Source organism: Peromyscus leucopus, chromosome 3 (genome assembly GCF_004664715.2).
Source record: "Peromyscus leucopus breed LL Stock chromosome 3, UCI_PerLeu_2.1, whole genome shotgun sequence".
NCBI classification, from domain to species: domain Eukaryota; kingdom Metazoa; phylum Chordata; class Mammalia; order Rodentia; family Cricetidae; genus Peromyscus; species Peromyscus leucopus.
In genome coordinates this window covers 102731433-102755317 of record NC_051065.1, presented here as the reverse complement: position 1 = coordinate 102755317, position 23885 = coordinate 102731433, and the positions used below count along the sequence as shown (strand labels likewise).

The 23885-nt window shown below is 43.5% G+C and overlaps 1 protein-coding gene across 4 annotated transcripts; it reads left to right on the top strand.

Moving 5' to 3' along the window:
- The first annotated feature begins 205 nt into the window (after nt 1-205).
- Nfu1 (NFU1 iron-sulfur cluster scaffold) lies at nt 206-22766 on the top strand. Of its 4 annotated transcripts, none has more exons than XM_028853720.2 (7): nt 206-323; nt 3446-3546; nt 6314-6449; nt 9635-9701; nt 11092-11206; nt 17588-17648; nt 22496-22766. In XM_028853720.2, exons 1-7 carry the CDS (start codon nt 262-264, stop codon nt 22749-22751), a joined length of 798 nt encoding a protein of 265 aa, XP_028709553.1. In that variant the 5' UTR covers nt 206-261; the 3' UTR covers nt 22752-22766. The 4 variants fall into 4 exon arrangements, with proteins under 4 accessions (XP_028709553.1, XP_028709562.1, XP_028709571.1 ...); XM_028853729.2 differs by lacking the exon at nt 206-323 and adding an exon at nt 331-438; XM_028853738.2 differs by lacking the exon at nt 206-323 and adding an exon at nt 466-731.
- The last annotated feature ends 1119 nt before the right edge of the window (nt 22767-23885 follow it).

Sequence of the window (23885 nt, the reverse complement as noted above, 5' to 3'; positions counted from 1 at the left end):
TAGAGGGAGGGGGAACTGTAATCAGGATATGTTATGTGGGGGCGGACATCTATTTTCAGTAAAAGGGGGAAATAAAAAGAGAGCCTGTCCTCTCCCCTCACCCCCCACCCCCCACCCCGCTTCCCCGCCTTGGCTCACCCGCAGCACCGCCCTCCACCTGTAGAGGGCGCGCTTCCGTGACCGCACTCTCTCCAAGGCCTGAGTCAGAGTAGGACTTGGAAAGTGAGGGGGGCGTGTCCGCGCAAGCGCACTGATACCGAAATGATGGCGGCCGCGGAGCGGGCGTGGGGAGCAGTAGCTGATGTAGCGCGGCTGTGCAGGCGGTAGGTGTCGGCGCTGGGGCCAGCAGTTCCCTGTCGCCGCCCTCTCACGTGAAGGGGACTGGTGTCTGATGGAGTCTTGTCCTGGCTCCAGAGCCCGAGGCCCGGCCACCTTCTCGTACGTCCCTTCCCCTTGTAAACCCCGTGGGGATGTGGCTCCGAAGGGAAGAACATTCCCGGGTAGTTCCCTTCCCGATCCCGGGAGACACATCCAAGGTCAGGCTCTGAGGGAAGCGACTGGAGGGAACCCACGGCCCAGGCCTATGCCGGCCGTGTCTTGTTCCTCTTCCAGAGCCACCCTGATTCTGACTTCCTCAGACATCTGTCAGTCCCAAGGGTGACTCCTGTAGAAAAGGGCCTAACTGTATGCTGATGGTTACCTTGAAGTTTCAAATGCATTTCATGAGCCAGGTACGTGGGCCCACCCCTGTGTCGTCCCCGCACTTGAGAGGTGAAGGCAGGAAGACCAGGAGTTCCAGGCTAGCCTGTATTATAGGAGGCCACTGGCTTAAAACTCCTTAATGCATCTCATAAAAATAAAGGATTAACAAAAGGATTTTGTGGGTTGCCCCCTTCTCCCCTGTTTTCGATTACCTTTTTTGTTTGTTTGTTTTTCGAGACAGGGTTTCTCTGTATAACAGTCCTGGAACTCGCTTCGTAGACCAGGCTGCCCTCGAACTCACTGAGATCTGAGTGCTGGGATGAGAGTGTGCGCCACCACCACCACCACCACCGCCGGCTGGATGACTTTTCTTGAATTACTTTCCTCCAGGTCTTTTAGAATTCAAACCTTCCTGCCAGAGTACACTTCTGATTTATCGGCTCTGCTGCTCTTTTTCAGGGTTGAAGGAACAGTACTGGAATGCCAGGGTGTTTCCAAATCCTGGAATATTCACTCCATTCACTTAATGGGTAGTTACTGGTTACTGCATAGTGATAAGAGCTGCCATTTGCTGAGCACTTACTGTGTGGATTGATAGGTGCTCTTGAGGGAGAATGATCTCCAGTGCTCTACATGCCTTTTGTTTTGAGTGCGTTTATTAAATATACAGCAAACAGTAAAAGTGTAAGACAGCAAGCAGCAAGAAGGCAGAGCGTCAGAGCAGACACACCATCCAGCAGAACAGACTGGGGAAGCCCCGGGAACCAGCAGTTACCTGGGGACTCGGGTGGACAGAGGAGGTCCAAGGCAGAGTTTCTTCTCCTGGGTATGACTTGTAATTAGCCATTTCTATCATAGGTATTTTTATATCACGTGATTAAACAGTAGCTGAGTCTTGTATTTTGGGAAGGTGCTTGGGAATGATTTACTCCCCAGCTCTGTTGAAGGGACAATGGTTTTACTCTGACAGTTTACTCTCCTGGTCTAAAGGGCATGATGTTTTTCTTGTGGCCTGTTTCACTCTTCTGTTCTTTCCCTAACAAGGGGTCTTGGAGAACAATTTTAAGTAAACACTTCAGGCAGGTGGATGGATCTCTGTGTTCAAAGCCAGCCTGGTCTACAAAGCAAATTCCAGGCAGCCAGGGCTACATACACAGTGAGACCTTGTCTCAAAATTTAAAAAACAAAACAAAACGAAAAAAACTGAAGTCAGAGCTGGAACATTTTTCACTACTAAAATGTCCTTTTATTTCCTTTTCTAGCAGTAGTTATTCTCAAAGCTCCCTCTGTTTTTACATTAATGATACTATGAAAATACCCAGTCAGTGTTTCTCTATCAGAGAGAAATGGAAGTGCCACCCTGGATTCATGTTTCCCAACAAACATATAGATTGGTGGTTGCCCTAGTAGTGTAGAGGTGATAGTCTGTATTCTGTCAGACTTTAGACTTGGAAATGTCGGGATGAAAGTGAGTGTCCTTAATCTTTTTTTTTTTTTTTTTTTTTTTTCCAGAGCTGAGGATTGAACCCAGGGCCTTGTGCTTGCTAGGCAAGCACTCTACCACTGAGCTAAATCCCCAACCCCAGGTGTCCTTAATCTTACCTGTTCCTCCAGGACAGTTCCTAACTTCAGATTTGGGGACATTTGTGTTTCATGAGGTACCATGGGGCCAGAGCTCAAGTCTGAACACAGAATTCATTTGGTTTTTCCATGTGCACCTCACCCATAATGGAAACTGTATGCATCGTTTTTTAGTGGATTTTGGCAGAACCCTTACATGAGGTCAGGTATGGGATGGGTTGAAGCTTAGAACACTTAAGATTTTTGTTCAGGGGTGCTGGCTCATCTCCCCACCCCCTCCTCTTTCTTGCCAAAGCTGGGATGCTCAAACCAAGGGCTTTGCCAGTGTTAGGCCAGCACCGTACAGCCGAGCTGCATCCTCAGGTTGCCTAGTTCTTTCTCTCCAGGTGACAGTGATGTGAGTCGGAAAGGGGAAGCTTTTCATTGTACGCATTGTTTCCCTTACCTGTTGTTAGCCACAGGACTCTGCTGCCTCAGTTTTAAACAAAGTAAAAAATAAAAAAAACCATCGTGGGACTGAGGGTCGGGGGCTGCAGATTTAAATCCATTTGTCCATTTCTGTTTCTGATGCCTGGATGTTAGTGTGTATTTCTAGTTACCAATCCAATGGGGTTCCATGTGTTTTTGCCAGCATTTTTATTTAATACATATGAGTGTTTGCCCGCACATGTGTGCATGCCATGTGCATGCCTGATGCCTAAGAAAGTCAGAAGAGGACTTTGGGTCCCTTGGAACTGGAGCTGCGGACAATTAAGACCTACCATAGAGAAGCTGGAAACAACCCAGACCTCTACAAGAGCACCAAGTGCACACAACTGCTGAGCCATCTCTCCGGGCCCTTTACCTCTGTTTTTTAATTGTTTGTATTACTTGCTGAAGTTAAAAAAAAATGTTGCAGATAGAAAATGGGAAGTTAACTCTCTATTATTTTTATTGCTGGTTATGTTTATATATACAAGAGAAGTATAGATTGACTTTAAAAGGTCAGATTGCTTGCTGGGTGTGGCACTCATGTCTGTGTTTCCAGAAATAGGGAAGCAGAGGCAAGAATATCCCAGAAGTTCCTGAAGCCACCTGGCTACACAGTGATACCCTGTTTCAAAACAACAACAAAACAGATGAGACTCCTTACTGTGTCATTCATTGTTTGTTTTACTTGTAGGCTCTGCCATGTGGTGACTCCATCCACCGTTAAGAAACAACCTCTGCACCAGTATGTGCGAAGACCACTTTTCCCGATGCGTGCAGCCTTGTCTAACACAGGTATCATTTCACCTCTTCAGAGAAAATCGTGGTACAGAAAGCAGTGGAACAGTGTTAGAGTTAACGGTCATAAAAGACAAGATTTTTAAAGGTTTCTTTAAAATTTTTTACTGCATTTATGTGTGTGAGAGAGTGTGCCACACTGCATGTGCGGAGGCCAGAGGACAGCTTGAGTCGGATCTCTGCTTCCACCATGTGGGTTCCGGGGGTTGAGTGGAGGTCTTTAACCTTGGCAGCAAGCACCTTTACCTCCTGAGCCATCTTACCAGCCCAAGAACTTGTCTGCCTTCTATTCAGAGGCTTATAAAAGGATCCAGTGTTTTTTTTTTTTTGTTTGTTTGTTTGCTCCCCCTCCATGGTAACATATACTTTATTGTAATTAGTCAGAGGACATTATCTGTAGACGTACAAAATGTCTATGTCTTGTAAACACAGTTTTTAGAACATGAGTTGCTAAGTAAATGATTTCCAAGATGAAATATTATAAAAAAGAAGTTACAAGTAGATTTGTGTTTGACAGAATCATGTGTATCTTAAGCTATTACTTTCTCTATTTCTGTAGGAATATCTGTACAACTGTAAATTCCTGGCTTTTATCGAAACCTTCTAGAGTCTGATTTGGAATGTAATTTGAAATGTGAGCACAGCAGGGTAGTTAGGGAAGCTCAGAGAGGCGAAGGTATATGTGGTTTGATGTGGTCACGGATTAGCCTCTCTCTCTCCATGCTACCTTGCACACCCACGGCCATGTTCTGGGGTGAGGCTGAGGGTGGCTGAGGGCATGACTTGAGTCAGGAAGAGGTCTTACCTCTTCTGTTGACTGGACATGAGGAATGGTTGTCCATGGCCTGCATGTTTTCTTGAATCTCAAAATGCCTTAGATGTAAATACTGAGTAACTCAGCAGGTCAGGCCACTTGAATTGGTTAAATTTTGTGGGACTGCAGCTTGTGGTTTTCTGGTCTTTTCCTGTTGGACACCCAGTGATTTCAGTCACTGACAGTTCCTTTCTACATTGTGCAGGAGCTGCTGCCAGCCTGTGTAGGGACCTGTGCAGTACCACTTCCCAAAAGGAAGAAAGTATTTCACATGAGTCTTTATCCTGTCCTAACTCAGGACACTTTCAGAAGTGTCAGTTGGATGTTTGAGCGAGGAGTAGATTTATTTATTTTTATTTTTGAGGTTGTATTTTAATTACAATGTTTCTACCTTCCCTTTCTCCCTATAAATTCTCCATATACCTCTTTCTACTCTCCTTCAAATTCTCTTTTTTCATCGGTTGTTATCACATGCATATATGTATTTGTGTACACATGTATATTCTTAAGTATAACCTGTTAAGTCCATATAATGTTACTTGTATGTGTGTGGAGTTGTTCTTAAAATACCTAATTAAGCTGGGCGGTGGGGGTGGTGGTGGTGGTGCACGCCTTTGATCCCAGCATTTGGGAGGCAGAGGCAGGAGGATCTCTGTGAGTTCCAGGCCAGTCTGGGCTACAGAGTGAGTTCCAGGACAGGCTCCAAAGCTACACAGAGAAACCCTGTCTCGAAAACAAAACAAAACAAAACAAAAAACAAAACCTAATTAAACCAAATTTAAAAATGCAATTGGAATGCTTTTGTTGAATATCTATTCAGATTAGTATCGAGGTAGCTTATTTATGTTAGAAGAGAAGAATTGTGTGGGGATACTGTATTTTTACTAATGTTTACTCCCCCAGTGTACATAGATTGTATGGGTTGTTTGGTTTGGTTTGGTTTTTTAGAATCTTGCTAAGATTCCAAGGCAAGCCTGGAACTTGCTGTGTAGCTGGGACTAGCATGAACTCAGGGTCCTCTTGCTCAACCCTCCCAAGCTGGGGCTGAAGGCTCTGGGCAACTACATTTATCTGAGTCTAGCTTTTGAACAAAATTTTGTTTTGTCTTTGTTTTTACACTTATAGTTTTATCCTTGGGTGTTTCTAAGACCTTCTTTTCTGTAGATCTGATTTACCCCAGTGTACTGAGCAGGAGAAAGCCAGCTTAACCCTCAGTAGAATGCCTAATGGGTATGGTGACTTTATTTACCAGTACATGATTAAGACAACAAAACATGAAACCAGGCTTGGTAGCCCACACCTTTAATCCCAGGACTCTGTAGTCAGAGGCAGGTAGATCTCTATGAGTTTGAGGCCAGCCTGGTCTACATAGTGAGACTGTATCTCTCAAAGAAAGAAAGAAACAAACAAACCTACAGAAAATGACTGGTTCAGAAAGAAAGTAGTGGCAGTCTTTCTTTAAAGTTTTATTTCAAGTTCTGTTTCCTGTAAAAGCAGATTTTTTTTTTTGGTTGGAGGCACAGACCTTTTAATGACATGCCTGAGTATCAAAGTTCAGGCATTTTAACGAATTATGATTTCTCAGCTTGAGAAATAAAGCTTGTGGGGCCTTTTCCCCTCCCCTAACTTTTCTTACTTCTGTTTATCTAAAAAGGAGCACTCTGGGAGGCTAGAGAGATGGCTCAGTGGTTAGAGCACTGGCTGCTCTTGCAGAGGCTAGGTTTGATTCCCAGCATCCGTATGGAAGCTTACAGCCATCCATGATTCCATTCTAGAGGGTCTAATGGCCTCTTCTGGCCTCCGCAGCACTGCAGACACATGGCACATATACATACATGCAGGCAAAATGTTACAATATAAAGTTTAAAAAAAAAAACCTAAAAAAGAAAGCACTGTGTTGTCCATAACTTGAACTGTTTTTTCTAGCATAACATTCTTTCTCTTTTTCAGTGCGATTCATGTTTATTCAAACACAAGACACTCCAAATCCCAACAGCTTAAAGTTTATACCAGGAAAGCCGGTTCTTGAGACGAGGACCATGGACTTCCCCACACCAGCTGCAGCCTTCCGCTCCCCTCTGGCCAGGTACAGTTTCTGCTGGCTTTTACCTGGAAAGCACAGGGCCCTCTGTAGTTTAGGCAGCCTTGCAGAGCTAGTACATTTTGTGGGCAGACTGATTTTAGGAGAGTTGAGTTGAAATTAAAAACCCTTTCTCCTGGGGAGTGTATTTGACAGCTCGGTAACATGAATACTTAAATTTTATTTATTTTTTTTTACTTAAGAAAGAAGTTAACCAAATGGGTATGAGTTTGTGTGGCTGTGTGAGTGTGCGTACACACCATGTCCAGAGAGTGTCCTTGAGTGTCCTCTATCACTCTTCATCTTGGTTTTTCAGACAGGGTCCCTCTGGGAACCTGCTGCCCACTTACTTAGCTAGACTGGCTGCCCAGAAGGTCCTCGGGTCCTCTGCCTCTCAAGCGCCGGGGTTGCAGGTGCATACTGCCATGCCCAGCTGCTTTCATGTCTGCTGGGGATCTGAACTCAGGTCCTCTTGCCAGTGTGCCGTGTACTTTATCCACTGAGTCGTTTTTTTGCCAGCACTTTTCAGAGTCTTGGGAGATGGGCATCTCTTGTAGCCTAAGCTGGTCACAAGTTCACCGTGTAACTCCTGGTACCTCCACTTCCTAGTGTTGGGATTGCAGATGGCTGCCACTATACCCAGCTTAAAACTCTGATTTTCAAGAACTATGAAAAGGTGCTCCGTGCATTTCATAAGGAAGAAGAACTAAGTTTCTAGGTTTTCATTCAGAACCATTAAGTGATGACAGTTGTCAGATGTGGCATGACCTTTAAAATCAATTAGGACAGTTTCCTAGTTCCCTAGAAGCATGTTACATGTGTGTCAGAGTAATACATGAAGTACACCAAGCCGCTCCTGAACCTATGGCCAGAGCAGTCACTTACATTGAGAATTACTACAGTCCACATCAGCCAAGGTCTTGCTTGCTTGCTTCTTCTCCCGGCCCCCAGTCCGCCTGTTCATCCTTCATCCGTCTGTCCGTCCGTCTGTCCTTCCTTCTTTATTTCTTTGTTGTGTACCAGAAAGTGATTGACTCCAGGGCCTTTTACATGCTAAATGTGTGTTCTGCCACTGAGTTGCACCCTAACACGAAGTGAAATTTCTGCCCTGATACTGCTTGCTGGCACATTTAGAAATCAGCATAGGTAGCTTCTGGTACATGGCCTGCATTCTGTATACCTCATTGAGGGCAGGCAAAAGTGAAGCCCAGAAATAATTTTTCAAATTTCTAGCTGATAAATGTGTACAATTTTTCTGACTTAAGCATGCAGTTTCTCAGAATACACTTTAGAGCATTTATTTTTCATGCTTTTGAAACAAACAGAAATGTATATATTATAATTTAATGCACATACTTGTGTGTATGTGTATAAAACAAGTGTTTGATGGGTATTTCCATCCTTTGCACTTGTACAGTAGGTAATAGCTGAGGTGGTTAACGGCACTTGCCACTCTCGCAAAGGATTTGAGTTCAAGTTTCCAACACCTAGGCAGTTCACAACTACCTGTGATTCCAGCTCCGAGGGGACCCAGTGCCCTCTTTTTGCCTCTCCAGACTCTGCACTCATGTGCATACACGTAGACACACATACATACACATAAATAAAATAATTCTTTAAAAAGTAACAGGTGGGAGGCATTCTCATATTTTTTCATTTCTTTTTGTTATTTAGTTTAGTTTTATTAAATATAATGCAGTCCTTATCACTATTTAATTGATTTCACAGCTCCATACTGTGTGTGTGTGTGTTTTTTTTTTTTTTTTTTTTAAGAATATAACTTCAGGAACCACACAGGCATGCAAGGTTTGCCTAGGGATGTTTATTAGTCTAGTTGCACATGCATGCATGCAAGCAAGCAGAACACTCACACACATAAAATAAATAAGTCTAAAAGCTAACATTTACAAAAAGATACATATCTTCTGTGTGTGTGTCTCTCTGTGTGTGTGTGTGTGTGTGTGTGTGTGTGTGTGTGTCTGTCTGTCTGGGTGTCTGTGTGTTTTGCAATACTGGAGATTGAATCTAGGGCCTTGCATATGCCAGGCAGGAGTTCTACCACTGATCTACAGCCCCAGCCCAAGACATAACATGCTGTTAAGTGAAGAAACCAAGTTGCAGAACAGTGGTGCAATGTGATAATATTTATTTAACCCTCCAATAAAAACAGTGTACAACTCCATGAAAGTTCCTGGAGAAATATGCACACCAGAAGGACAACCTAGGATTTTAATTTCTTGATTAATTTGATTTTAACTTTTTAGTGGTTTTGTTCTTTTGAGATGGGGTCTCAGTAGCTCAGGCTAGCCTTGAACTACTGATCCTTTTCCCTCCATCTCTTGAGTTCTGGGATTAGAGACTGTGCTATGATGCCTGTCTTTAACCTTTTGTTGTTGAAATGTTTACATCCAAAAAGAGTTAGTGTAGCCCAGTGTGGTGACACATGTCTGTAAGCCCAGCCACCAGGTGGCATTAGAAGGACTGGGTGTTTGAGGCCAGCCTTTGCTACACGGTGAGGCCTTTATTTAAAACACACATACACACTCACACACCAAAACAAGAACAAACAAACAAACAAAAAACCCAAAAACAAAACACACTTCACTAGGGATGTAGGGAGCTACATGATAGAGCTCTCACTGAGCATGGATTAGGCACTGGGTTCAATTTTTTACCACTACAAAAAATGTAGAAAAAAAATTCCTGTTTCTTGTATTCACAGAGTTTATTATCTGCAACTAAGCAAATTGGTCTTGTCTTTGCTAAGCTATTGTAGGGAATGTTTTTGCTAAGCTCCTGAGAGAGGTCAGCCCATCTTTTGTCTTCCTGGAACCTGGCACTTAGAGATGCCAGATAGCTGCTGAGTGAAGGAGTGAGTGAACAACTGTCTTACTTCAGGTTCTCAGAGCTGTCTTTCTTTGTGGGTCTCCATGGTGCCCTGTTTTTTCATGTGAAGATACACTGCATTTTTTGCATGTGCCACAGCCTTTTCACTGATTGCCAGGTGGTGGACATGTTTGGGGCGGGGGCTGCTCTTCAGATTCATATGCATCTTTGGTGGGAGGAGGAGAAACAAAACCCTCTTGAGTTGATGGCATTTTAACCAGGGGCAGTCCGTGGAGGTAACTTTTCTCTTTACTTCTGCTTATGTTTATCTTCTTTGATGACTTTTTTCTTTTCTGTATTCACAGGCAGTTATTCAGGATTGAGGGAGTGAAGAGTGTCTTCTTTGGACCAGATTTCATCACAGTCACAAAGGTACAGTAATGAGTATCAAGGTAGACTAGCGGCCTTTGAGCTTTTTCTGAGTCCAGTGCCCCTCTTCAGAATTCTCATTGTTTTGGGTTTCAATTTTCCCTTCTTCGGTTTTTTGTAGATAGTCTTGCTCTGTAGCCTGAAAACTGTGGCCTGCCTTCCTTGGCCCCCTGTTGCTGGCATTACAAACATGTACCACCACTCTACCCTAGAATTTTCATTCTTAATGTGCTAGGGTTTTTTTAATAACATCGTGATATTGAAAATCTCAGGTGAAGTGCTGAAGAAATAGCTCTGCAGTGAAGGGCACTGGCTGCCCTTGCTGAGAGCCAGTTTAGATTCCTGGCACCCACATGGCTGCTCACAACCATCTATAACTCCAATTCCAGGGGCCTTGTGCTCTCTTCTGACCTCAGTGGGCACCAGCCACACACATGCTACATAGACATACATGCAAGCAAAACATTCATGCACATAAAATTAAGTAATACATAAAAAAAAAAAAAAACTCAGGTGATGCTTACTTCTTAGATTTGTCAGGTTAGTGAAAGGGATTTTCTGGCGACACTTAATTAAGATCCAGCTATAACTGTAATCCAGTAGCCTCATCCCTTCAGATAAAACACTTGAACCTCAGCAGATTCAATGCAGTGTCCTGGATTACAGGGCTAGCCCATTACAGAATGCAACCTTGGCAGGACTAGAAGTTCAGCTTCCAGGTTACTAGAATAAAATTAGTTTGTTTGTGTGTTTGTTTCATAAAATTTAAATAAGTGTTAACAATTTTATTATGTGGTAATTTGTGTGTGTGTTCAGGCATGCACATGGAGGTCAGAGGGCAGTTTACAGGAGGTGGTTCTCCTTCCACCATGTGAGTCCCTGGGATGGAACCCAGGTTGCCAGGCTTGGTGACAAGTGCTTTCACCCACTCAGCAGTCTGCTTGCCCCTAAGTAGTAATTTCACTAACTTTCTGTGAGTTGATGGAGTAAAAAGGGAATCAAGTCCATACTGTGAACAAATTACATATGTGTCTGTCATATGCCATAGTACACACGCCCTCTCTGAAGGGGATATGCTTACTCATTCTTTTGATGTGCAAATACCACTAATTTCAGATATATTTGCATAGTTCACTGTCCCGCAGCAGTACTGTGAACCGGGCCATGGTGGTGCTCGCCTTTAATCCCAGCATTCAGGAGGCAGAGGCAGGCGGATCTCTGAGAGTTCATTGTCAGTGTGGTTTACAGAGTGAGTTCCAGGCCAATCAGAGCTGCATGGTGAGACCCTGGATCACCAGAAAATAGAAAAGATTCTTGAAAGATCGGAGGTGGTAGTCTGGATTTGTTTTGCACTTGGCTGGAAATGCAACATGTTTCTTCAACATGATTATAGGAGAATGAAGAATTAGACTGGAATTTACTGAAACCAGATATTTATGCAACAATTATGGACTTCTTTGCATCTGGCTTACCCCTAGTGACTGAGGAAACGCCTCCAGGAGAAGCAGGTAGTATTGTGCTGGGTAATCGATGCTTATCTATATTTTATTGGATTTTCCTACTTCATTCACATTTGCCTTGATTTCAGAAGTGACCAGAATACAGCTTTTTAAATGTTTTTATTAGAATATATTAATTATACATAATTGTGGGTGTCAGTATGGCGTTTTATACGTGTGTGTGTGTAATGTGTTTTGATCATAACCGCCCTCTGTTCCTCTTTCCTTGTGTCCTTCACACTCCTGATGGTTTCTTCCCCTCCCCATCTAGTCCACTTCACTCTCATGCTGTCTAGTGAGTGACGCAAACGAGCCTGTTAGGGCTGCTTATAGGAGCACAGGGGAGACATTACCTGCTTGAGCTGGGCACCTCACCAGTGGTCCTTCTTCCTCAGCAACCATGAACTTCTGTAGGTCCTCAAGGAGGGTGGAGCCTCATGAGACCCGCCTCCTTCCATGTTCAGGGGCCTGATCAGTTTTTAAAGTTATTTTTTATGTGATGTGCATGGGTGTTTTGCTTTCGTCTGTGACTGTGTACTACCATGTGTGTGCCTGGTGCCGGAGGAGGCCAGGAGAGGGTATCAGATCTCCCTGGAAGTGGAGTTACAGACAGTTGTGAGGCACCATGTGGGTGCTGGGAATCAAGCCTGGGTCCGCTGGAAGAGCAGCCAGATAGCATTCTGCAGCTCTCCACCCCATCCTCCAGCTCTTAGATTCTTTCTGCCCCTCCCCCAACACTCTGTGATGGTCTCTTTGGAGTCCTGCTGATAAAGATGTCCCATTTAAGACTGACCATCCTGCAGTCACTTAGTCTCAGCACTGACAGGTTATGAGTCTCTGCAGTACCTTCTACCTATTGCGTGAAGAAGCTTCTCTGACCAAAGATAGCAGCACTAAACCTTAAAAAGAAACAGGTGAGCACATCATGTCCTTAGTAAAACAGCTGTAGCTTTCCACAGGGGCCTGTGCCTCCCTGTCACAGGTTTTTGACCAGGTACAGCAGCAGAACTGACTTCCTCCTGTGGAGTTGGCCTCAGTTCCAGTCAGGGAGCAGTTGATTACCACATATCAGGCTTGTAACTATTTCCCAGTGGGCACATCTGGCCTGGCTAGTCAGTGCTGTAGCACATGGTCCACAGCTGAATGAGATGGTTGACAATTCTCTCCCAGCAGCCTACACAGTACCTTGTGGCCCTGTGAGCTAGCCAGCAGGGAGGGAGCTTCAGCAGGAGGATCTTACAATCTAGTCCTTGGGATCAGCCAAGAGCGTGGGGTATTTTGAATGCATTTGGCTCGGGAACAATTCTAGATGGGACAAAACTTTGTATATATTGTTTTCTCAAATTGTTTTTAGTTTTCAAGACAGGGTTTCTCTATGTAGCCCTGGCTGTCCTGGAACTCACTCTGTAGACTAGGCTGGCCTCGAACTCAAGAGATCTGCCTGCCTCTGCCTCCCAAGTGCTGGGATTAAAGGCATATGCCACTGCTGCCCATTGTTTTCTTAAAACTTGTGTGTGTGAACACTAAATCTATTATGTAAAACTAAAATTTTAATTATGAAAAATTTTGAGAATTCAGAAAAATCATATGTTAGGCATGAACTTGCTTCCACTTAGATTTAACAGATGTTAGCATTTTCTGGAAGAGAGCGCCAAGAAACAAATAAATGTAAAATTTTCCATAGTTGCTTTAGACCCATTTTTAAATGAAATATTAAGGACACAAACCAGTGTGTGGTGGTGCACACTTATCTCAGCACTTGAGAGGCAGAGGCAGAAATATTGCTGTAAGTTAATGGCCAGCTTGCTCTGTATGGCAAGTTCCAAGCCAACCAAGGCTTTCTATTGAGAGCCTGTTTCCAAAAAGTGAAGTGGGGGGAGGAAGAGAGGGAGAAAAGAGAGAGAAAGAAAGAGGTCATGTTCTATATCTACCCCTTGCTGCTGAGTGTGAGCTTGGTTGGTTTGTATTTTACTGTGCCAGTAAGCTGAAATGAATGGGTAGAATTGGTGTCCATTCTTTTTCTTGTTATTTTTTAGTGTTTTTGAGACAGGATCTTGCTCTGTAGCCCAGGTTGGCCTGAAATTTACAATCCTGCCTCCTTCTCCATGCTGAGATTATGGGTGTGCACCTCCATACCCAGTTTCTGGGTTTTATTTTTAAACTTCAAGGAACTTGTGTTCTACCACAGCTTGCCTTTCACTGATTATAATCTATTTTATTTGAAGGTCCAATTTGTTTATTTATTTATTTTAAGATTTATTTATTATGTATACAGTGTTCTGCCTGCATGTATGTCTGCAGGCGGGAAGAGGGCACCAGATCTCACTACAGATGGTTGTGAGCCACCATGTTGTTACTGGGAATTGAACTCAGGACCTCTGGAAGAGCAGTCAGTGCTCTTAACCTCTGAGCCACCTCTCCAGCTCCCTCCCACCCCAATTTATTTATTTTAAGCACTGTGTTAGTCCATTGGAATGAATAGAGTGCAGTGAATTTGTCCTTTCGCTGTGGACATTGCTGGTGCCAGTGTGTTACAAATGCTGCTGTGGACATCCTGGTGCAGGTGTCTGTGGACTGTTCTTCACTGTGTGAGCTATTTGTGTGGACGTCCAGTACAGACACTGTTGCCGTGGACACACTGCTTCTGTGGAGTGGGGTGAGGGGATTATAGAGCTTCCGATAGGGAAGCAGCAGCTAATTACTGTGCTCATTAGCAGTGTGTAAGAGTTTCTGTTTTCTTAGACTTTGTCATTATTTCATATCTTTTTTGTCTTTCCTTTCTCTTTGTCCCTTTGGTGCTTAGAGACTCTAGAGAGCTTGACCTGCATTCCACTACCAAGCCAACTCCCACCTCTTTTGTTCCCCCCCCATCTCACCTCCTGAGACAGGATCTCTCTGTGTAGCCTTAGTTATCCTGTAACTTAACTGTAGACCAGGCTAGCCTTGAACTCATAGAGATCTGACTGCCTCTACCTCATGAGTGCTGGAATTAAAGGCATACGTCATCATTACCTTTGTTTTGCTTTGGTTTTTGAACCAGGGTCTCACTTTGCAGTCCATGCTGGTCTCCAACTTGCTGTGTAATGTAGGCTGGCTTGAGCTTTGAATCCTCTTGTCTCAGTCCACTAAGTGCTAGCTAGGTTTTTATGAGTGTGACTACTACCCAGCCAGCTACATTTATTTAAACCAGAATGTCTTAGTTAGGGTTCTGTTGCTGTGAAGAGACACCATGACCACAGTAATTCTTATAAAGGAAAACATTTAATTGGGGCTGGCTTACAGTTTAGAGGTTTAGTCTATTATTGTCATGGCAGGGAGCATGGCAGCATGCAGGCAGGCATGGTGCTGGAGAGGGAGCTGAGAGTTCTACATCTGGATCAGCAGGCAGCAGGAAGAGAGATATGGGCCTGGCTTGAGCATTTAAACCTCAAAGCCCACCCTCAGTGACACACTTCCTCTAACAAGGCCACACCTCCTAATAGTGCCACTCCCTATAAGCCTGTGGGGCCATTTTCATTCACACCGCCACACAGTATGTTAGGTCTGAAATGGTATCTTACTATCTGTCCGTCCGTTTGTCCCTGCAGTTCCAGGGGTTGAACTCAGGACTGCGCATATCTAGGTCAAGTGCTCTCCCACCGAGTCGGTCCTCCTTTACTTTGGGGGCTGTGTCTTACTAGTTGCCCAGGCTAACAACTCTATAGTTCACTCTATAGTCCAGGCTGACCTAACTTACTGTCCTCCTGCCTGCCTCCTGGGAGCTGGAATCACAGATCTGTGTCACCAGGCTGGCAGTGTCTTGGTTTAGTTTCGTTCTTGTGCTGACCCTGATCCTGGGGGTTCTCTGTCTTGTTTCACTTTATAAGCTTTCCACGTCAGTAGATTTCCTAGTCATTTTCTTTTTTTCTTTCCTTTTCTTTTTCTTTTTTTTTTTTTTTTTTTTTTTTTTTTTTTTTTTTTTTTTTTTTTTTTTTTTGATTTTTTGAGACAGGGTTTCTCTGTGTAGCTTTGTGCCTTTCCTGGAACTCGCTTTGGAGACCAGGCTGGCCGCAAACTCACAGAGATCCGCCTGCCTCTGCCTCCCGAGTGCTGGGATTAAAGGCTTGCGCTGCCGCCGCTGCCACCGCCGCCACCCGGCATCATTTTCTTTCTTTCTTTTTTTTAAAGATTTATTTATTATGTATACAGTGTTCTGCCTGCAGGCCAGAACAGGGCACTAGATCTCATTATAAATGGCTGTAAGCCACCATGTGGTTGCTGGGAATTGAACTCAGGACCTCTGGAAGAGCAGCCAGTGCTCTTAACCTCTGAGCCACCTGGCCAGCCCCATTTTCTTTTTTTAAAAGTGAGTCTTATGTCTTTTTTTTATATTGATTTAGTAGATTTAAAAAAAAATATATTCTAGGTATGTTTAGGAGATAGCTCAGTCAAGGATCTGACTGAGTACAGTCTCCAGAACCCACATCATAAATAAGGCTGTAGCAGGTGCACTCAGTCGCAGCACTGGGGAGGTGGAAACAGACTCTCTAGCCAGCCATCTTAGCCTACTTGTCTCACTTGTCCGTGCATATCCCCACCACACATGTATCTGCACAAACACCGTGTGTGTGTGTGTGTGTGTGTGTGTGTGTGTGTGTGTGTGTTGGGGGGGGGGTCTGTGTGTGTTCTGGGCTATGAAATAGTTATAACTAATTCTTCCTAATCATGGCTAGAGGCTAAAGGTAGCTCAGTGGTGAAGTACATCCTCAGTATATGTGCGCACACACATGCACACACATACACACACACTTACCACAAAGTGAAAAACAAAAGACATATTTAAGGCCAGGTAGTGGTGGCGCATGCCTTTTATCCCAACACTTGGGAGGCAGAGGCAGGCAGGTCTCTGTGAGTTCGAGGTCAGCCTGTTCTACAGAGTGAGTTCCAGGACAGCCCTGACAGCTACACTGTCTAAAACAAAACAAAACAAAGAGCAAGTTAACTATGCCTACCCCCTCAAAAAAAAAAAAGCCACAAAATTTGGGCTTGGGGTGTAGTATAGAGGTAGAGCCTTTGTCTAGCAAACACAAAACCCTGTGTTCAGTCCCCAGTACCTCAAAAAGAAAGAAAGAAACCACAAGCTGACTGGCTCAAATATTCCATCAGAAGGAATTTATCTCATTAGTGTGCTTAGAAGCAAGGATGTTGCTCAGGGTTAGATACTAACCTAATAGTCCAAAAGCCAGCAAGGCAAAACTCTACCAAGATCTCTTTATAATGAGCCTGTTTTCATGTACTGATGGAAAGACTTTCAAGGGACTCTAGGCGTGCAATGTGGATCAGGTAAAGCCTGATCTCACCTGTGTGAATTTACACATGGAAATGTACACATGCTTGGAGGAAGCCCTGTACTCGGTAGTAATGGGGACAGGAAAGGCAGCTTAGGACTGCTGCTCTAAGAGACTTGAATTTCATCGTATTTTATTTCTTCTATGAAAATGGACTCAAAGGTTAGTATAGCTTAATATAAACTACTTGTGAGGTCACTAGGAATTTAATATTTATTACAGAACAGCATGGGATCTCTGTATTTTTTCACAGATAAATACGTTTGTTGAAAAAAGATTTACGTATTATATACAGGCATTGGTAAAACTTATATACAGCTTTACAAAATTCAAGCAGTGGCCAAGGATATAGCTCAGTGGTAGAGTACATGCTCCATGTGCAAGGCCATAGGTTCCTCCCAGCACCACACATAGGCACTCACACACACAGACATGCACACACACGATAAAGCAAAACCAAAATGAAACACCATTCTTGGCTCAGATTTGTAAAGTATTTAGAAGTTTCCAGAAGGCCTACATCTGTATTTGATACAGTTATCTTGAAAAATGACTAAATTGAGAAGCTGAAGATTAAAAAGTTACTTCCTAAGTAGCTGTGCCTTTCCATCTCACAGTTACAGTGAAATCAGATAACATATATCTGTGCTGCTCTTTGGTCCTTGAGAATGTTAGTTTGTTCCTCACAAGCCCCTCCCTCATCTCAGCCCCAACATGATCAGGTTTCACTGTAGGATTTATTCCCTGTATTACTGAATATTAAGTGACCATTTTTCCTTGGTCTTTCTTTTGTGAACCACATGAGCCATGTCACCTTACCGAGTGTTGTGTTCTGTGGTTTTTTTTTTTTTTTCTTTTGCTATGTTTTGGATTTTGAGACAAGGTCTTTCTTGCTAAATCAAGCTAGCCTGAGCTCACTGTGTAGACTAGGCTGGCCTTGAATTTCTGTGATCCTTCTGTATCTGCTTGAGTGCTACCATGCCAGGCTGTGCTTTTATGTGAAAAGCCTTCCGTTTTAATGCTTATATAACTGCAAAATGGTTACTCTTGATTTTTTTTCTAGGTTCTGAAGAAGATGATGAAGTCGTGGCAATGATTAAAGAACTGTTGGATACTAGAATACGGTATGTGTTAAAACCTCCTAACGCCCTCCCCTCCCCCTTGCCGAAATCCAGTACTGCAAAGACAGCTCTCATTAAAGCTGCATGCTTTCACAGGAAATTGGAACAGGGCTACAGATAAATAGTCAGTGTAAACCACATAGGTCATCACCTCAGCTGAACTTAAAGCCTGTGCCTCAGTATTCAGTCACATCTTTAAAACTCATAGTCGAGAGGAATTTTCCTATATACGTGTAGGAAAGAACTTCATATTCGTGAGCATTGTGAAGAGAATAGCACCCATGTAGCAACTGCCCAGATAAGAATAAAGACAGGAGCAGGCATGGTGACACTCTGTAGGTGAGCTGTAGTTCCTGGGGAGGCAGAGGCAGGAGGAGCTCTGCGAGTTTTAGGCCAGCATGGTACACACAGTGAGACTTTGTCTCACACACAAAACAAAAATAGAAAAACAAGGATAAAGACAAGACTAGCAGACAGCCTGTCTCTACTTTTCTCACAGCAGACAAGAAAGTCCAGACTTTGAGAAAATGTTTTCTTCTTTAGGTATTTTTAAGAAACAACTTAGAAATTTAATAATAAGAGGCTGGCTAAGTGACAGAGTGTGGTGGCACATGCCTTTAATCCCAGCACTCAGGAGGCAGAAGCAGGTGGATCTCTGAGTTTGATGCCAGCCTGGTCTACAGAGTGAGTTCTGGAACATCAGGGCTACATAGAGAGACCCTGTTTCAAAAGACAAACAAACAAACAAACAAACCTACTGGTTTTACCTTGAAACAGAACAAAGAGAAACTGAAGTAGATTCTTAACACTGGAGATATTGCAACTGGTGTTTAAGAGAGGTGATTCAAATGGGAAAGAAAATAAATGAAAGGATGAGAATTCCTGCAAGAAGAGGAATCTGTAAGAAAAGAAGAGTATAGAACTAAAAATGCAGTGAGTGAGGAACTCATCAGCTCCCTTCCTGTGGGCCCTGACACAGCTGCAGAGGAGGCTGGTGTTAGAACGTGGAAGAGCAGTAAAACCCAGAGTGAAGCACACAGGAAGGGGGGGTTTGGGGCAAGGAAAAAGCACAAGGCTTTGTGCATGCAGAAAAGCACGTCTAGTGTCCTAAGGGTTAATTGTATAGAAGCAAGAGAAATGACCTAAATAGAAGGTGAGTGTGAAGAGAAGTATTCTGAGTCTTGACATTATTTGGGACATGGTAAAAGTAATCATTTGTAGTAGAGTCAAAAATATGAAGTAAGTATGTTGGAGGTGAGGCGAGCCGTGAAACACTATATAACAGACAGCTGTGTAGAAAAGAGGACAGACAAAAGAGTGCTTGGTCAGTGCAAAAGAATGCAGATTGGAAACAAATGGCTAGATGATAACATGCCTGAAGATTTGGCAGATACATTTAAAGGTACATAGAATGGCTAACACTGGATGAAGTTGTCAAAATGTGAGAAAGCCAACTACATGCGCCTTATAAGGGTTGCACTGCTTCAATATAAGGACAGAAATATTGGAAATGAGGAGCTGGAGAAAGGCATGGTGATGAGACAGTGAGGAGTGGAGAGCTACTGAAGTCACACAGACACCAGAAGACAGTGTACCCGACAGCTGCCAGTGCCACCACACAATTGAACACTTGCTGCCCAGGTCATATTCGAATCATCTAATAACACAGATTCAAAATAAATGAAGAATATTTGACAGAGATAAAAAGAGACACAAATAACCCACAGTTAAATGAGGAAATTAACACCTAACAAAGCACAAAAAGTAATTGGGCAAGAGAGAGTTAAAACTTATTATTTTTATTTACTTATTTTCAAGACAAGGTCTCACTATGTAGCCCTGACTGGCCTGAAACTTGGTATATATGCACCAGATAGATCTCTGATGCAAGAGATCCATTTGCCTCTGCCTTCTGATTGTTGGAATTAAAGCCATAAACCACCATTCCCAGGCTAAGATAGAGTTTTGAACACGTGATTAACAATTGACTAAATGTTAACATATGTATAATGTACTCGGCAAGAATGAAATATAAATTTAATGTGTACATGGATCGTGCACTAAAGTAGCTTGTATGCATGTTCATAAAGCAGCTCTTATCTAGTTTCAGGGTTAAATTCATTGAGAATACCAGGTTTTGTTATTTGGTTCTGGGGGTTAATCCAGGGTCTTGAGCACTTCATAAGCATGTACTCTGCAACTGAGCCTCTCCCCCATCCTGGGAATACTGTTTCCTGACTGCAGTGGAACTGAGTGCTCTTCAGAATGGCTTATGGTTAGGCTGGGGATGTAGTTCAGTGATAGAGTGTTAAGAATACCAAAGGCTGAAGTAGGGTGAGGTGGGGTGTGGTGGGGTGGGGTAGGATAGGATGGGGGTGACAGAATCAGTATTAGTCTAAGTCAACACAGAGATCATGGTGGATACTTAAATAGGGGCCGGTGAGATGGCTCACTGGTTAAGTTACTTGTTGCCAAGTCTGGTGACCTGAGTTTCGTCTCTGAGACCCACATGGTAGATCGAGAAGACTGACTCCTGAAAGTTGACCTGTGGCCTTCATAGGCACACAGCAATATATGCATACCCCCAGAACAAATAAATACAATAAAATCAAATTAATTAATATCTGCATGACCTTGGTTAGGTAGGTTTGTTTTGTTTGTTTTTATTCACGAGGATACAAGAAAATTGGGAAAATCAAGAAAAGACAAATTGGACAGTAGTAAAATTATGCCTTTCTCATGAAAAGGCAGAATAGAAGATTTTATAGTGAATAGGGCTTATAAGATAGCTTAGTGGATGAAGGTACCTGCTGCTAAGCTTGGCAACCCAAGTTCTTTTTTTTTTTTTTTTTGTAAGATTTTATTTAATTTTATTTTATGGGCCTTGATGTTTTGTCTGCATTCATGTCTGTGTGAGGGTGTTGGATCCCCTGGAATTGGAGTTACAGATAGTGGTGAGCTGCCATGTGGATGCTAGGAATTAAACCCAGGTCCTCTGGAAGAGCAGCAAGTACTCGTAACCCCTGAGCCATCTCTCCAGCCCTGGCGACCCAAATTCTATTCCAGAACCCATATGATAGAAGTAGAGAGCCAACTCCTAAATTGTCCTCAGCTTCCACATGCATGCTGTGGTGCATGTGTACAAGCACACACACACACACACAGAACAAATGTAAAAATGTGTGCAACCACACACACATACACAGAACAAATGTAAAAATGTGTGCAAGCATACACACATACATAGAACAAATGTAAAAATGTGTGCAAGCACACACACACACAAAACAAATGTAAAAATGTGTGCAAGCATACACACATACATAGAACAAATGTAAAAATGTGTGCAACCACACACACATACACAAAACAAATATCAAACAAAATAAGAGGGTCGAAGAGATGGCTCAGTATTTAAGAATACTCACTGCTCTTATAAAGGAGCCAGATTCAGTTCCCAGCATCCACATGGTGGTGCACAACCACCTGTAACACTAATTCTAGGGGATCTGATGCCCTCTTCTATCCTTCAAGGGCTCCTGCACCTATGTGGTGCACATACATATACTCAGGAACACACACTTACACATAAGAACTACAAATAGACAAGGAAAAAATAAAATAAAGGCTGGAGCAAGAACATGGCAAAAGACAGTGACCAGACAGTCACTAACTATGGAAGATCGAAGAGTGTGTAGCTTTCTAACTCATTGTAAACTGTTACTTCAAATCCAGCAGGTGGGTTCCTCCATTTTGATTGACACCAGTGGCTGGTGAGAACAGGAAGCAGTGGAGTGCTCACCTGGTCTGGGGGCATGTAAGGGTGGGTAATTCTAGGAAAATGTTTGCTATTGTTTAAATCTAAATAGTTACAGTTTGGTTGAGCAGGTTCTCACCCTGTAATTTAGGCTGGCTTGGAACTGAGTTTGTAGCCTAGTCTAGCCTTGAACTCATGGCAGTCCTCCTGCTTCAGCCTTTCACTGCTAGGATTACAGACACGAGCCTCCACTCCTGGCTTATATTCAGAGTCCTGCTCCAGGAGTTTTGCCCTCAGGTATATGCCCAGTCATAATACCTATCCACACCAAAAGATGCACAGGTGAATCTTCACAGCCATTTTATGTGTATAAGTCAAATACCTATCAACAGCAGGATGGGTAATCAACCTGCCGTATTAGTGTAGTGGAATACTATGCAGCTGTGATCATACTCAACAAGACTGAGTCATACAGAGAGGAAAGTAGCTGGATACACACGGCTGCTTTAAAATTAGAAATCAGGGCAATGAGGATGCTCAGCAGGGAAGTCCCTTGCTGTCAAGCCTGCTGCCCTGAGTTCCATCCCCAGAACCTACATGGAGAAGGAGGTAACTCTGGAAGGTTTCACCTGACTGCACATATGCACACGCACAGATTAATAAAATTTTAATTAAATTTTATCAAAGTTATGGGGCTGGGGAGATAGCCAAGATGGTAAAGTATTTGTCATGTAAGCATGATGTCCTGAGTTCAGTCCCCAGAACCCACATTAAGAGAGCTGGGTGTGGGATGTGCGTTTGTGATCCCTCTGCTTGGGGCAGAAATAACTTAGCCTAGTAAATGGGTTCCTGTTCAGTGAGAGACCCTTCCTCAAAAACCAAGATGGGTAGTGCCTAAGGAACAGCACTCAAAGTTGACTTCTGGCCTCTGCACTACACATACTCATGAAACGTGATCCATGAACTACACACAAACACACACACACACACACACACACACACACACACACACACACTGAACTATCTTAATCTTTTTTATTGAAGGCATGCATCTGTTGTTTTAAAGTATGTTCTGAATGTCTTGTGGCCTCAGGCCTACTGTGCAGGAGGATGGGGGTGACGTGATCTACAGAGGCTTTGAAGATGGCATCGTGCGGCTGAAGCTCCAGGGCTCCTGTACCAGCTGCCCCAGCTCCATCATCACCCTGAAAAGTGGGATTCAGAACATGTTGCAGTTTTATATTCCAGAAGTGGAAGGTGTAGAGCAGGTAGGTAACTGTGGCAGTTTGGGTTTAATGGTGAGGGGGGACCAAGTCTATAACCTGTCTTTACTTGGGAAAGCTCCATAGGTGGTTCTGTTCTGATTGCAGTTGTTAGGAAGGGATTAAAAACATCATGCAATTATATATAGATGAATATAAGAGTGGAGAAACTCGTGTAATTTATCAACTTCTTATTCTATCTTCCCTTACTCTGTCTACTCCCAACACCATTTTTTCTTTTTTCTTTTCTTTTTTTTTTTCTCGCGACAGGGTTTCTCTGTGTAGCTTTGTGCCTTTCCTGGGACTCACTTGGTAGTCCAGGCTGGCCTCGAACTCACAGAGATCCGCCTGGCTCTGCCTCCCGAGTGCTGGGATTAAAGGCGTGCGCCACCGCCGCCCGGCCCCATTTTTTCTTTTAAGATAGGTCTTGTGTGCTGCCCAGTAGTGGTGGTGCACGCCTTTAATCCCAGCACTCGGGAGGCAGAACCAGGCAGATCTCTGAGTTCAAGGCCAGCCTGGTCTACAGAGCAAGATCCAGGACAGACTCCAAAGCTACACAGAGAAACCCTGTTTCAAAAACAAAACAAAAAAACAACTAAAGATAGGTCTTGTGTAACCCAAGATGACCTTGAACTCCCTATGTAGCTGAGGATGGCCTTGAACTCCTGCCCCCCCCCCAAGTGCTGGGATTGTAGATGTGTGCTACCACACCTAGCCTTTATCAAAAATTTTTATTACATTTGTGTGTGTACATGTTCATGCTTGTGTATGTGGGTGTGCACACTGCTGTGCATGTACAGGGAGAGGATAACTTGTGGAATTGGTTCTCTCCTTCATTTTCTGTGCATTACTGGGATAGAATCAGGTCATCAGCCTTGGCAGCAAGTGTCTTTATCCCTGAGCCATCTTGCTAGTCCCAGTTTTTGTTTAGTGAGACAGAATTTCTCTCTAAAATCTAGACCGGCCTGGAGCTCGCTATGTACTCCAGGTTGGCCTGAAACTCATAATCCTCCTGCCTCAGCCTCCTGGAAGCTGGAATTACAGGCATGTGCCACCAAGGAAGCATACTTTTTGTACAGTGAAAGTTACACACAGTTTGGCTTTGGCTGTAGCATGTTGGAATTTTTTGTCTCTAAGTGTGTGAGGTTGTCATGGTGACTGACTGCAGTGATGCTAGCTAAGAAATGGCCTTAAGGAAAGGCTATCAAGGAGGAGACAGTT

Excerpts from the sequence above, each read along its gene's own strand:
- Nfu1 (XM_028853720.2), top strand. The coding sequence starts at position 262 with ATGATGGCGGCCGCGGAGCGGGCGTGGGGAGCAGTAGCTGATGTAGCG. Across the intron at positions 3,547-6,313 it reads TGCAGCCTTGTCTAACACAG|TGCGATTCATGTTTATTCAA; the intron begins GTATCATTTCAC and ends TCTCTTTTTCAG. Across the intron at positions 17,649-22,495 it reads CTGTTGGATACTAGAATACG|GCCTACTGTGCAGGAGGATG; the intron begins GTATGTGTTAAA and ends TTGTGGCCTCAG.